This window comes from Trichosurus vulpecula, chromosome 1 (assembly GCF_011100635.1).
Source record: "Trichosurus vulpecula isolate mTriVul1 chromosome 1, mTriVul1.pri, whole genome shotgun sequence".
Classification (NCBI taxonomy): domain Eukaryota; kingdom Metazoa; phylum Chordata; class Mammalia; order Diprotodontia; family Phalangeridae; genus Trichosurus; species Trichosurus vulpecula.
In genome coordinates this window covers 541,341,701-541,357,269 of record NC_050573.1, presented here as the reverse complement: position 1 = coordinate 541,357,269, position 15,569 = coordinate 541,341,701, and the positions used below count along the sequence as shown (strand labels likewise).

At 41.8% G+C, this 15,569-nt stretch overlaps 1 protein-coding gene across 4 annotated transcripts in view; it reads left to right on the top strand.

Moving 5' to 3' along the window:
- EEF2K (eukaryotic elongation factor 2 kinase) overlaps positions 1 to 15,569 on the top strand; it is a 76,502-nt gene that overhangs the window by 40,447 nt on the left and 20,486 nt on the right. For all 4 annotated transcript variants that reach the window (XM_036741461.1, XM_036741464.1, XM_036741462.1 and 1 more), the window contains 9 exons: positions 4,253 to 4,313; positions 4,786 to 4,823; positions 6,201 to 6,372; positions 7,338 to 7,487; positions 8,101 to 8,233; positions 11,638 to 11,765; positions 12,354 to 12,552; positions 13,725 to 13,792; positions 15,209 to 15,286. In XM_036741461.1, coding sequence (XP_036597356.1) covers positions 4,253 to 4,313; positions 4,786 to 4,823; positions 6,201 to 6,372; positions 7,338 to 7,487; positions 8,101 to 8,233; positions 11,638 to 11,765; positions 12,354 to 12,552; positions 13,725 to 13,792; positions 15,209 to 15,286 — 1,027 coding nt within the window. The remainder of the gene's footprint in view (positions 1 to 4,252; positions 4,314 to 4,785; positions 4,824 to 6,200; positions 6,373 to 7,337; positions 7,488 to 8,100; positions 8,234 to 11,637; positions 11,766 to 12,353; positions 12,553 to 13,724; positions 13,793 to 15,208; positions 15,287 to 15,569) is intronic.

Sequence of the window (15,569 nt, the reverse complement as noted above, 5' to 3'; positions counted from 1 at the left end):
AAACTCCTCCTCCCATTTCTTACACACATAATTAAGCAAAACAAGTTCCTGTTATCAGCCATGAACCCTTCCAAAAAATGTGGGTCTCATTCTGTACCCTGAGCTCTTCATTTATGTACCAGGAGGTAGGCAGCATTTTTCATCATCAGTCTCTAGGATCACGATTTTCATTGCTCCATGCGTAACTTTCTTTTTTTGTTGTTTGTTTGTTTCTTTTTTGGAGGGGAGAAGGCAAGGCAATTGGGATTAAGTGACTTGTCCAAGGTCACACAGCTAGTAAGTGTCAAGTGTCTGAGGCTGGATTTGAACTCAGGTCCTCTTGACTCCAGGGCTGGTGCTCTATTTACTTCTATGTATAACTTTCAAAGCTACGCAACTTGTCTGGAATTCTTTGTGGCCTTTCTTCTGAGAACAGGAATATTTCTTCAAGAGTCCATGAAGTTCTGTTCTGGCTTTTTGGTAGGGATTTTTCTGGGTCCTTCTCAATGATTCAGGGAGTTTTCTTAACTATGTATCTAAGTGTTGTCCTCTAATCTACCATTTTTGGCTAAAATGGAAGAACCTATTTAGAAAAAAAAAAGCCCCAACACTCCTCTCCCCCACCCCCCACCAATTCCTAAGCTCTAATTCTGGCTGGGAATTCTCAATAACTAGCTCTTATTTGAGTGGAGAAAGGAGTGTTTTGGGTCTTCCCTGAGGGAAGCGAGGATGTGGTTTTTGTACTAGATTTGAGAACAGTGAGTTCCTGGGGTGGTGTTACATGGTGTGAGGTTCTTTTTTCCCTGACCAACCTGTCTGGATGAAGCCCAAATCAGCCTGACAGCCAAAGTGAATTAGCATCTGCGGGCTAAAGACTCCGAAAGAATTTAAAGGACCTGAGTCAGTGACAGAATGGTACGTCCTAGTTTGACAGGCACATTAATGATTAATAACAACAGTGATAAAAAATAATGTTTCTATATTGCTTTAAGGTTTGCAAAGCACTCTTGCTTTGATTCTTACAGCAACCTTGTAAGGTTAAGGGTGCTCCTTTTTACAAATGAAATGACTAAGGCTGAGCCAATGTAACTGATTTGCCTGGAGTCAGATAGGGAGTATTTAGAAATTTAAATCTGTGCCTCCCTCAATCTAAAAATCTACAGTGCGATTCACTAAGTCACATAGCTGTCTTATGATCCTCCGTATAATGCTTGTTTCTTTGTAAAGTGCTTTTAACATGGGTTACAAGTCAGCCTACATTATGCCATCTGCCTGTATATGGAAGTATTTGGTTCCTATCCAAGAAGTCATGTGTATATATTGTATATAAGTAGTCTTGTGTATGTATTGTATGTTGAGAGATAGAGAGAGACAGACAGACATATATATATAGAAAGAAATATGATGGGGGTATGCTGGCAAATGTTTTAACAACCAGATCTAAGGGGGAAAATGGATGCCTGCTGGACACTTTTAAGTTTATTCTCTATCATTAATACTTTCTTAAGTTTAGAGAGTCAGCATAACAAACCAAGCCCTGATGTATAGGTTGGCTGATTTTTGAGGTATAAATGCTTACACTAAAAATTTCACCATCAGGCTCTCACCTATTTGAGCGGGCTCCCGCACACCCCTGGATTAAGTCCCCTTCAGAGAGACAGCCTGGTTTTGTGGAAGGAATAATTGTATCAAAACATCTCAAGGCTGAATCACACAAACAGAAGCTCCCAAATCCAACCTGTACCTGACTGAGAATCCCTTCTGTAGTAGTATTCCCAACAAGAAATTATCCAGCCTCTGCTTGAAGCTCTCTGATAAGAACAACCTCTCATGGCAGCCAATCGCCTTGGAGGAAGAGATAACTCTAATAGTTACGAAGTTTTTCTTTCTATCAAGCCTGAGTCTGCCTTTCCTCAGCCTCTATCCATTGCTCCTAATTCTGCCTCCTGGGACAAAGCAGAACAAGTGTAATCCTTCTGATACTTGGACCAGTCAGTCAGTAAACTAGTATTTATTAAGCAGTTCCCCATCTGTAAAATGAGCTGGAGAAGGAAATGGCAGACCACTCCAGTATCTTTTCGAAGAAAACCCCAAATGGGGCCACTGACTGAAACAGCAACAGAATGTGCCAAGCACTCTACTAGGGCTACAAGTGCCAAAAAAAAAAATCAGTCTCAAGAGAAGCTTATTTTCTTAATGAGGAAGACAGCACAAATATAAAAATTATACAGCATAAATTTATAGTGAATCAGTACAAAAGAGATAGCTTTTGTGTCTCTCCCTTTCCTCCCCCACTTAATTAGTCCAATCTCAAGTCAAGTCTATCCTCTTCTCCTTCTGTCTCTTCTTTCCATCTTATCAATGCCCTTCTTAAAATTCAGTGCTTAGAACTAAGCTCCCTGGTTCAGGTATGGTCTCTCCTGGGCTCAGGATACAGCAGGACCACCACCTCTCGTGCTCTGGTCACTTGGCTATTATCTTTTCGGGCTGCCATATTTCATTGTTGGCCCAGGTTGAGCTCAAAGCCCATTAAAACATCCAGATTTTTTTTTAGATGGACTGTTCTGTAGACACACCTCTCCATCATATAATTGCGATATCAATTTTTTTCATCCCAAGTGTAGAAATTAGTTTATAATCATTAAGGACTTTATTTTTCCAGTTTTTTAAAATTAAGTTTATTTATTTTTAGTTTACAACATTCACTTCCATAAGTTTTAAATTTTCTTCCCCTCCCCAAGATGGCATGCAATCCGATATAGGCTCCACATATACATTCCTATTAAACATTTTCACATTAGTCATGTTGTATAGAATGGGAGTAACCATGAGAAAGAAAAACATAAAACAAAACAAAAAGGAAATAGTCTACTTTGATCTGCATTCAGACTCCGTATTTCTTTTTCTAGATGCGAATGGCGTTTTCCATCATGAGTCTTTTGGAATTGTTTTAGGAAGGATTTTATTTATAACCATTAAACTTCATGTATGTTTAGTTCAGCTTGATGTTGGGTATGTTGGAGTCTCTTGGCATCCTTCAGATCTCTGTGTCGTCTATAAAGTGATGAGCTTACCACATGTCCCTTCTTTCCATTCAAGAAATCAAATAAAAATGGTAAACAGCACAGTGCCCAGGACAGATCCAGTAGAACCTGAGAGCTGGCATTCCTCCATTAGTGGCTACTCTTTTGGGCCTCCAGTTATTCAAACAAGTTCCCGCTCTGCTCCTTACAGACATGTGACCCCGTTGGGCAAGAGTCCTCGTTCGTGAAATTTTTTTACACTTACTGAAGATAAAATGAGATAACCTTTGTAAAGTGCTTTGAAATCCTTAAAGTCATTTAAGGATTTGTATAGTGAAAATCAGATACTAATGTGAGCTAATTCCTAGCTCAAAACATATAATTGCTTTTACACAGACACACGCCCCAACATTAAGCAACCATCTTACTTTATCTCATTTGATACATATACACGTTTATGGGATAGACTCTATAGATACCATTTCCCCCATTTTCCAGGTGAAGACACAGAGTCTCAGAGAGGACCAGCACTGGGAACTAAGCCTCACTTTGTTGAAGCCGCTGTGAGGTAGCATAGTGTCGGACCAGGAATCAGGAAGACCTGAGTAATTGGCCTCAGATATTAGCTGTGACCCCAGATGAGTCACTTAACTCTTTCCACCTTATTTTCTTCATAGGAGATAATGACAGCCCTTCCCTCACAGGGCTGTTAGGAGGACCGAGTGAGATGAGATTTGTAAAGCGCTTTGCAAACCTTAATACAGAAATAATATATAAATATTAGCCATTATTAATAGCGAACCCATATCTCCTGATTTTTAGCCTAGACCATACAAGGATATGCTGCAGACCAGGCACATAAAACTGATTTTTAGCTTTGATTAAAATTTTTGTAGAGTCTGATAGATTTTTTGGACATGACCAATGGGGCAATTTGTTTTGCTTGACTAAGCATATTTGTTACAAAGGCTTTGTTTTCTTTCTGTGTCAAGGTGGTCATGGGGCAAGTAGGAGGAAGAGAAAATAGATTTTGTTAATTGACAAAATTAAATTATAGATAGATTAAAAGAAAGTTTTGTAGCATATGATAGATAGCCAGATTTTGCTGGACTTTTGTGGGCCCAGACTCATTTGTCTGAGTTAGCTAGGAGGGACAAAGGAGAGGACCTGTGTCAAGGGATCGTGCACCTTCCTTTATGTACCTGCTTTTTCAGTAATAGTCACTCCAGGCATGAATTCTGTGTTCACAGGTACAATGCAGTCACTGGGGAATGGGTCGAGGATGAAGTTTTAATCAAGATGGCATCACAGGTAAGAGTCATCAAGAGTTTATCTCCTTGGCATCTATGGGCACAGGACTGGTTCTGAGTATTTGTTAGCCTACCCTCTCCTCCATTCAACCTTTCACCCCACTAAAGCCAATAGCAGCCCCTCTCTTTCTCTCCTCTCTAGCCTTCCCCCAAGGCCTTAGCCTACTGTATAACTTCTCTGTATCCTCTGTGGGAGAAGACGTCAGATATCCATTTTCTTTCTAGGGGACTCCAGTCTCAACTGGATAGTCTTCAGCCCTTGAAGGAAACAGAGTTGATACAAACGGGAGAGGGGGGCGAACTGAAGGGTCTTAGAGTTGGTGGGGAGAGCGCTTTTTGATTGGGGTGGGGAGCAGAAGGGGTGTGGGTGATACTGAGTCTCAGATATCTGGCATGGCACACCAGGATTGATCCTGGGAAGAAGATGGTTGCTCCACACAATTCGTAATGAACCCACTCTATTTTGTCTGCAGCCCTTTGGACGTGGAGCAATGCGGGAGTGTTTCAGGACGTAAGTGGCTCAAACCAAATGCTTTGCAACTAGACCAAAGCTCATCCCTTCCCCCTCACCGTAAAGGGCCCTACTGTATGTATTGGTATTCCAGATTTCTTTCTAGTTGATGAAAACATAAGGGCAGGATGTCTATCTAGCCAGACCTCTTTCAGATTGGAGTTCCTCAGTATATTTAATCTGGTTAGGGATGAGGATGAAGGGTGGAGGGGAAAGGGAGCAGAGCTTGGGGATATTGCTCTAGTCTCAGACCTTGTCACTTTTGGAGGTGGGATATATATGGGGTCTGTTGTTTTCCTCAAAACTCTTAATAGCCTGCTCCTGTCCTGTATTTATAATTTTTTTTTTGAGGGGAGAAGGCAGGGCATTTGGGGTTAAGTGATTTTCCCAAGGTCACACAGCTAGTAAGTATGTCGAGTGTCTGAGGCGATTTGAACTCAGGTCCTCCTACTCCAAGGCCAGTGCTCTATTCACTGCACCACTTAGCTGACCCATGGTGTTCTTATACTTTACTCCCTTCCATGAATTCTACAATCCACCTCCACTGGCCTACTTGTACTCTCCTTGAATACAGCATCTGATTTCTTTGCCTTGGTACTCCACTGTACTGGAATGCTCCTCCCCATAACCTCTACTTCTTGATTTGCTCTGGCTTCCTTTAAGGCTCAGCTCAAATCTCATCTTCTGGTAGAGGCCTTTCCAGGTCGCCCCCCTTTCCCCCCAGGTGCTGCTAGGGCCTTACCCTTTGAAATTTCTTTCCAACTGTTCTGTATCTATCTTGTATAAATTTAGTTATTTACAAGTTATTTTCCCCATTAGAATGTAAACTCCTTGAGGGCAGGTACTATGTTTATTGCCTTTCTTATCTCCCTCATTAAAATGCAACCTCCCTGAGTGTAAAGACAGTGTTTATTGCCTTTTTTCTCTCTCCAGAGCTTAGCACACAGCTGGATCCACAGTAAGCATTTAATAAATGCTTCCTTGAGTGATTGACTAACCTCAGACACTCTGGGGAACTTTGAGTCAGTTCTTGAGGAGAGGGGGTGAACCTTAGGCAGAATTTGCCAGGCCCATAGATAGCCCCATAGGAAGAGTGAAAGTTGGGCTACCTCATCAGTTGGCTGTAGAAGGGGGACTGAGCAAAGGGGAGGTCTCCAATTGGGAACTTAGTTGTGAAGAGGGAAACACCACCCCCTTTCCTTTCATTTGTGGTGTGAGGCCTCCTGAGTTCACACCATTTGGCCTTTGAAAGTGCAGCCAAGGTGGGCTTCTGAGGTCAGTCTGTGAAAGGGACTGGGAGATGGTCCCTTACAAAGCCATGGATTCGGCCATGCCCTGGGGCCCCAGGCTACTTCCTTGTCTATTATTCCCCCTCAGGAAAAAGCTGTCTAATTTCCTGCACACTCAACACTGGAAAGGTGCTTCCAACTACGTGGCAAAGAGGTACATCGAGCCTGTGAACAGAGACGTGTACTTCGAGGATGTGCGCCTGCAAATGGAGGCCAAACTCTGGGGCGAGGAATATAACCGACACAAGCCCCCCAAGCAGGTGTGCTGGCTCACCCCAAGCCACCAGCTTCAGTGTTGGGCTAGTGAATAGATTCAAGAATGGGGGAATGGGGATAGGGGTGGGAAGAGAGTAAAGAACAAGAGTGTGGCATAGTAGAAGGAAACAAACAAGTATTTAATAAGCACCTGATATGTCCTGTACTAAGCACTTCACAAGTATTGTCTCATCCGATCCTTACAACTGTCCTGGGAGGTAGGTGCTATTATTATCCTTGTCTTACAGTTGAGGAAACTGAGGCAGAGGTTAACTGACTTGCCGAGGGTCACACAGCTGAATTTGAACTCGGTTCTTGTTGACTCCAGGCCCCCAGCCCTATCCGCTTCATCCTCTGGCTGGACACGGAAGTGCAGGCCAGGGTTTAAGTCTAAGCTCTGCCAAGTGACCTAGAGCATGTCAATTTACCTCTCTCTGTGCCTTAGTTTCCTCGTCTGTAGAAGTAAAGGATGAGAGGAAGGAATAGGTAGCCTCTGGGGTTCACTTCAGCTCTAGAGCCATGACCCCGGCTGCTATAGTAGAGTACTGGACCTAGAGTCAGGAAGACCCCAGTTCCTGTTCAGCCTCAGACATTTATTAGCTTTGTGACCCTGGACAAGTCATTTAACTTCTATCTGCCTCAGTTTCCTCATCTGTCCAGTGGGAATGATAATAAAATAGCACCTGCCTCCCAAGATTGTGAGGTTCAAATGAGATAAAAATCTGCACATTTTAAAGCGCTATATTAACGCTATTATTAATCACATTTTGTGATTTTGGGATCATAAAGGAAAAATTTTGTTTTCAAAGAAATCTTCATTTGTTTATGGAGCAAGGAGCGCCCAGAGACTGAGCTCGTGTTCTCTCTCAGTCAGTTTGGTGAAGCCAGACCTGAAAGCCCAGGCCTGGCTCCGACAGGTGGGAAGAGGGAAGGATGCTGATTTGCCACCTTTCTCCACCCTCTCTGCCAGGTGGATATTATGCAGATGTGCATCATCGAGCTGAAGGACCGGGCAGACAAGCCCCTTTTTCACCTGGAACACTATATTGAAGGCAAATACATCAAATATAATTCCAATTCGGGTTTCGTCCGGGATGACAACATCCGCCTAACCCCACAGGTGAGACTGAAGCACATCTGATAGTTTGTACTCCAACCCTCAGAAGAGTTCCCTTTAGATATTATCTCTCCAGTTTGATGTTTGGCCAGAGCACTGTCAAATTCTGTTTTAAGCGGGGATAGTGGATGGTGTTTTGTTTTGTTTTTAATCCAGATATTAAATTTGACCTTTCTCATCTGCATGATCTGTGTTTATTTGTTCTAATGAAATTCAGCTAGTCTCAAGCCAACTCATTTTCCCAGGTTAAGGAGTAAAATCCTCCCAGGGCACCCACCCTTATATGGAGTCTTTCAGCTTTTATCAAACTTCACATCTAATCATTTTAAATGCAGTGCCTTTGTTCTCCATTTATGTTATTTGACAAGCCACTGGGGCTAAACATCAGGTTCCTGCCAAAGAGGCCTGTTAAAGTTGGTGAACCCAAGTCCTGAAGTTCAGAGATAGACCTTTATAGATCAGACACATTGGCAACCCTTATGACATTAAGTTGGGCTGTTTTAAATGAGCCATTGTGCCAAGGGCAGAGCTGGAGGAAATGAGCAGAAATGTCACTGTGCCCCAGAGCCAGGCTGCTTCTTACCCTTTGTGTTGAATTCTTGTCCCACTCCCCCAGGCCTTCAGCCACTTCACCTTCGAACGTTCTGGCCATCAGCTGATTGTAGTGGACATTCAGGGAGTGGGAGATCTCTACACTGACCCACAGATCCATACAGAGACGGGTTCAGACTTTGGAGATGGCAACCTAGGTAGGTCAGGAAACTGTGTTAATTTCCACCAAACATGTGCTTCCCTGAACCCTGAATTCTGGGTTTGTTGCAAGAATTGTGGAGTGTGAGAGCTGGAAAGGACTTTTGAAAGGATTTAGCCCAATCCTCTCATTTTATAGATGATGAAACTGAGGCCTAGCAGGTAAACATGGCTAATTGCAGTTCAAAGCCAGGCTAGACCTCACATCTGACTCCTCTACTTCCTGGTTTATTTCAATAATAATTAACTTTTAAAGAAATGAGGAGCAGGCAGACTTCAGAAAAACTTTGAAAGACTTCTGGGAACTGATGCTGAGTGAGGGGAGCAGAACCAGGAGGACATGGTACACAATTACACACGCATTGTACAATGACTAACTTTGATAGACTTGGCTCTTCTCAGCAATGCAAGGTTCTAAGACAACTCCAAAAGGCTTATGATGGAAAATGCTATCCACATCCAGGGAAAGAATTACACAGTTTGAATGCAGATTGAAGCAAACTGTTTGCCTCTCTCTTTTTTGTTTTGTTTTGTTTCTTCTTTCTCATGGTTCATTCCGTTGGTTATAATTCTTTGCAACATGACTAATGTGAAAATACGTTTAATGTGAATGTATATGTAGAGCCTATATCAGATTGCATGCCGTCTTGGGCGGGGGGAGAAAATTTGGAATTCAAAAACTTGTGGAACTGAATGTTGTAAACTAAAAATAAATTAATTTAAAAAACTAACTTTTATATATTGCGTACTGTGTGCTAAGTACTATACTAAGCACTTTACAGTTATTTTTAGTTAATCCTCACGATAGCCCTGGAAGGTAGGTAGGTTATGCTATTGTTATCCCCATTTTAAAAAAAAATGTGTTTGTTTATTTTTAGTTTTCGCCATTCACTTCCATAAGATTTTGAGTTCCAGATTTTCTCCCCATCCCTCCCCTCCCCCAACCCCAAGACAGAATGCAGTCTGATACAGGCTGTACATCTATATTCAGATTAAACATATTTTCACATTAGTTATGTTGTAAAGAAGAATTAAGACCAATAGGAGAAACCATGAGAAAGAAGAAACAAAAAAAGAGAGAGCAAATAGTATTCTGTGATCTGCATTTAGACTCCACAGTTCTTTCTCTAGATGTGGATAGCATTTTTCATCATGAGTCATTTGGAGTTGTCCTAGATGATTATATTGCTGAGAAGAAGCAAGTCTATCAAAGCTAGTCATCTCACAATGTTAATATTACTGTGTAAAATGTTTTGTTTCTGCTCCCCTCACTTAGCATCAGTTCATATAAGTCTTTCCAGGTTTTTCTAAAGTCGACCTGCTCATCAGTTCTTACATTCATATACCACAACTTGTTCAGCCATTCCCCAATTGATGGGCATCCCCTCGATCCAATTCTTGGACACCATAAAGAGCTGCTATAAATATTTTTGTACATGTGGGTCCTTTTCCCATTTTTATGATCTAATTGGGACACAGACCTAGAAGTGGTATTGTTGGGTCAAAGGGTTTTATAGCCCTTTGTGCATAGTTTCAAAATACTCTCCAGAATGGTTGGATCAGTTCACAACTCCACCAGCAATGCATTAGTGTTCCAGTTGTCCCACAGCTTCTCCAACATTTATCATTTTCCTTTTTTGTCCTGTTAGCCAATCTGATAGGTGTGGTGTGGTACCTCAGAGTTGTTTTGATTTGCATCTCTCTAATCAATAGTGATTTAGAACATTTTTTTCATATGACTGTAGATAGCTTTAATTTCTTCCACTGAAAACTGCCTGTTCATATCCTTTGAGCAATTGGGGAATGACTTATATTCTTAAAAATTTGACTCAGTTCTCTATATACTTTAGAAATAAGACCTTTATCAGAGACACTGGTTGTAAAAATTGTTTCCCAGTTTTCTACTTCCCTGGTTGCATTGGCTTTGCTGGTGCCAAAACTTTTCAATTTAGTGTAATCAAAATCATCCATTTTGCATTTCATAATGTTCTCTATCTCTTGTTCGGTCATAAATACTTCCACTCTCCATAAATCTGACAGGTAAACTATTCTTTGCTTTCTCAATTTGCTTATAGTATCAGCCTTTATATCTAAATCGTGTACCCATTTTGACTTTATTTTGGTATATAGTATAAGATGTTGGTTTATGTCCAATTTCTGCCATACTATTTTCCAGTTTTCCCAGCAGTTTTTGTCAAATAGTGAGTTCTTCTCCCAGAACCTGGAGTCTTTGGGTTTATCAAACAGTGCATTACTATAGTCATTGCCTACTGTGTCTTGTGTACCTAACCTATTCTACTGATCCACCACTCTGTTTCTTAGCCAGTACCAAGTGGTTTTGATTATTGCTGCTTTATAACACAATTTAAGATCTGGTATGGCTAAGCCACCTTCCCTTGCATTTCTTTTCATTAATTCCCTTGATATTCTGGACCATTTGTTCTTTCAGATGAATTTTGTTATTATTTTTTCCAGCTCTATAAAATAATTTTTGGTAGTTTAATTGATATGGCACTGAATAAGTAAATTAATTTAGGTAGAATTGCCATTTTTATTATATTAGCTCAGCCTGTTATCCCCTATTTATAGGTGAGAAAACCGAGGTAAGCAGAGGTTAGGTGATTTGCCCAAGGTCTCAATGTCTGAGGCTGGATATGAATTCAGATCTTTCTGATTTCAGGCTTGGCACTCTTATCTTCTTCCCTTTGCCCCTTGTACTCTAACAGTTCGTAACAGTATTCTAGTCTTAGAAAACAATTCAGTTCAGTAAGTATTTCAATGCCCGCCATGTGCTAGGCATTACACTAGACTCTAGAAATGCAAAGGCAAATCGAAACGGTCCCTGACCTCAAGAAGCTTACGTTCCATTGAGGGGAAACAAGCATGTACACAGATAAGTCATTTCAAGGCAGGCAGAGGTCTAAAATGATTGGCAGTTTGTTAGTGATAGAGCAGGGATTCCGGAAGGCACAGGGGAAATTGAGGAAAGGGTGATAGGGTCACTATGTGGATGGATGAACATGAGAGAACCAGGAGCTTTGGCCTCAGCAGTCTGTGTCTCAGAATCACTAGGAGTCAGAGTGGGGCCGCAAGACAGCAAATTATTCTGTCCCTTACAGGAATAAAGATAACATTGATAATATCTTTGGATCCCTGAGAATGATGGGAAGAATGGAGGCAAGGCCAAATTGGTTATAGAGGGCCAAGGTATACTGGAAGGGTTCACCCTGGGCCAGGTCAGCTCTGCCTCAGGGTTTACTCCAGAGTTGATTAAATTATTTCGCCCAGGATTGAAAAGAGGGACAAGGACTGGCCTGGAGGAAGAGTTGGGGGTAAGGGGTGTAGGGCAGTCATCTCTGATTTTTCTCTGTGAGAATCATTGCAGTTGGCTTTCTGCTTATAGGTGTGCGAGGCATGGCCTTGTTCTTCCATTCTCATGCCTGCAACCGGATTTGCAAGAGCATGGGCCTCACTCCCTTTGACCTCTCACCAAAGGAGAAGGATGCTGTCAGTCAGAACACAAAGTTGTTGGTAGGTGCCCCCTGTTGCCCAACTTGGGACGTCAGCATGCCAAGCCACTGGTGTGTCACAGAGCTAAGTCTCCTCTGGGTACTGTGACCACCAACCTGGCATTCTCTATTCTTGACCAGTTTTTGACCAGAGGGGACTTGGAATAATTGGTATTGATCATGGAGGAGAGAGTATGCCTGGGGTATGATCATGTTGTTTATAGTGGCCTAAGTAAATAGAGAAAGGTATAGAATTCTATCTGACCCAATGTTTCTTTTCATATTATTTACAAATATTATATAGACTACTAGAAAATGTTGGAGAATCTTGGCTTAGGATTCTGTTAAGGATAATAAAAGGTGACCTGCCTGTCTTCATGAATATGACATACCCAGGATGTGGTGGTTGAACGGCATTTGCTGTAAAACTCCAGGGGACCCACAGAAAACTAATTTGAGATCATTTCCAGAAGCCAAGATTTGTCATCCATTAAAGGGAGCATATGGAGATGTCAACTATTAGGGAGTTTAGTGTTATAGAAGAAAGACCTTGAAGGTATTTCCAGTTTTGTATGTAATGTTTTTTTCCCCTCTTGACATTCTTTCCAAGCAATCAGCTCAGACCCTTGTTCGGGGCACAGAGGAAAAGTGTGGCAGCCCAAGGGTGAGGACTTTCTCAGGGAGCCGTCCACCACTGCTTTCCCGCCTTTCGGAGAACTCTGGAGATGAAAATATGAGCGATGTGACATTTGACTCCCTCCCTTCCTCTCCTTCATTCACACCACACAGCCAGAGAATAGACCACCTCCGTAAGTCACAATTCTGACTGTGGGCTAAGCCTCTCCTTCGGGGGTTTCCAGGCAGTAAGAATGGCTGGGTTGAGGAACTGCATGGGGCTTATGCTAAATGAGTCTTGAAGGCTTTATTTAGTGTTATGTGATCAGACTGTTTAAACTCCCATAAACAAACATCAGAACAACAGAATAAGGCCACATACATATTGACAGTAATAATAATAGCTGGTACATACAGTGTTTTAAGGTTTGCGAAAACTCTTTATTTTCAAGGTGTCCCAAAAGTCTAAGCTGGTATGCCCTGTATAGTATCTCATTTGATCCTTGCAAAAACCTGGTGCTGCTAGAATTCCCATTTACACATGGGAGAGCTGAATCAAAAGAAGGTTAAATGATTCTGTGATCTCCCAAAATCTAATTTGAATTCCTTATGTTGGAATATTAAGCCAATTTTGTTTTTGTCCTGTCTTCAAGACAAGATTCAGACAGTGGCCAGTCATTACTGGCTATGAAACATCCTTTGACTGTTAAGTCCCATTTACTTACCCTTTTAGCAGATGATTGAGTTTTCTGTTCTCTGACAAGACTGGTGATTTCACTGGAGTAGGGAACTCCTGGTGTGAATTCCACATTCCACTGATGCAGATTGTCAGCTCCTCTGTAACTTACAATTTTAGAGAATTGCCGGAAGCACTGAGAGGTTGAGTGACTTGGCTATGATTCCACAGCTAGCTTATGTCAGAGGCAGCACTTGGAAGCCGGGTCTCCCGACTCCGAGGCCAGCGTTCTGTCTGCTACGCCATACTGCCTTTCAGTTTCTATCTTAAGCATCATCATGGTTTAAAAATTCTTTGGAAGAGAGATGCCGCGTTAGAGTTTTGTGTCCTTGCCTTAGGCCCTCACACACATTTTGGTTTACATCACCACTTCCATGACACATGTGATTTCTTTAGGAAGCTTAAATCTGGTTACCTGTCATTGGAAAGACCCCTGGGCTTTTCCATACGACTCACAGCTGAAATCCTTCTAAATTTTCTCCCCTCATAAGAATGTGAATTCCCTTGAGAACAGCAGAAATTCTCTTATTTCTCTATTCTCTTATTTCACTTAATCACAGTGCTTTGTACATACAAAGCACAAAATAAATGTTTTTTCATTCACTCATTCATTCATGCTTCCCTTCCTAGACTGGCCACAATTCAGTGACGTTGATAACCTGGGGCACAAAGACCACGATCACCTGGATAACCGTCGAGTGAGTATGACTGCTTGTCAGACAAGCAGTCAAATTCTGAGTAGTCTGTGGAAGCTGTTGGCTTGGGGTCTAAAGGAACCAAATGTTGTCCGAGACCAGAGGTGGTGAGGAGCAGGAGAAAGGTAGAGAAGGACAAGGAGTGAGGGTGGAATAAGTCAAGTGAATAAAGAACCAAGTTATACCTCTTCAGATGCAAAATTGGTCAACCAGGGTCTCCAAATTGAGTGTGAAAGGTCAGCTTTTAAAGCAGTGAACATCTATGCTCCATTAATGTATACATATACTCTACTTTCTGTGTCTGTGTGTGGTGGAGGGGGCAAGGATCATAAACAGGAGAAAGGGGGGTGGTTCATCTCAAATTCTAATAGAAATGGTGATAGAAGGGTTTTGGTTGGGTTTTTTCTTTCCCCTCAAAGACAAAAGGATGGCAGGTCTATTAATTAAGCCCATTAGAAAAGGGCCAGGGACCTGAGTTGGTAATATGCTTCAAATCAGCAGCATTCTTCTTTTTTGTGTATAAGATTCATACCCAGTTTTAATTCATCTAGACACAGCAGTTATTGTTTGATAATTTTCAACCTCTATGTCTAGTGCTATAATGCAGGACAATCATCTTCGTGACTTCCTAGTGGCAGCTGATAGTGTATGGAGTTAACCAAGCATACCTACACATGTAGTGCCTACTACACACAGACCCCTACAAACATACAGCTATAGGATGCGAGTAATTAAATTTTATTTTCATATCTATATTCTTTCCTTCCCACCTCCTACCTCCTCACTTTCCCCCAGCTGAGATAGCTAAAATAAATAAATAAAAACCCCATTACTAACATATAGTCAGGCAAAACAAATTCCCGTATTGGCTGTGTCAGAAAATAGACATGTCTCAATCTGTATTCTGAGTCCATCACTTCCATATTAGAACGTGGGTAGTATGTTTCATTATGAGTCCCTCTGGATTTTTGGTTGGTCATTGTGTTAATCAGAGTTCTGAGGTCTTTCAGAGTTGTTTGTCTTCACAATATTGCTGTTATGGTTTAAATTATTCTGGTTCTTTTTCACTTCACTCTGCATCAGTTCAAACATATCCTCCCAGGTTTCTCTGAAATATAGTGCAGGGTTGAAAATGGTGAACACATTGCCAGGGCTTCCATATTTTTTTTCTCAACTCTTCATGTATCATGTGACTTGGATATAGGTAAGAAAGATTCTTTTGTATCCTTTTTAACCTGCCTTGATTTCTTGATCTGTAAAATGGATAAGGACACCCCTATTGGGTCAGGGGGATACAAAATGCCTTGAATGTACCAAGGGAAGGTGCACAATGCTGAGCCTGCCCAAGGTTATCAGTGCTTCCTGGGGTTCCACCCTAAGAAGACTCCCATGAACACCAGTGCCAACCTGTCTCCACAGGATTCTGAGAATGGTGGGGACAGTGGATACCCCAGTGAAAAGAGGAACGAACTGGAAGACATAGATCCCCGAGACAGGGTAAGGAAGCCTTTTGGGGTATGGAAATATCCCCTGTTGCCCCATGGACTGCTATTTCCTTCTTATCTTTGGATAGGAATAGAGAAATGACTGTTTTCAAAAGTTTTTCCGTTTCCTAAAAGTTTGGGTATATGTGCCTTCCTTAAGCTAAAAGCCTTCCCCTTTTGAAGGGGAAGAAACAACGTGAAAAAGTGGAGGGTATTCCCCCCACCACCACTTTTTTAGGTGGATTTCCTGCCCCTCCTTCATCAGTAGTCAGATCCAACCTGGACAGATACTCCTC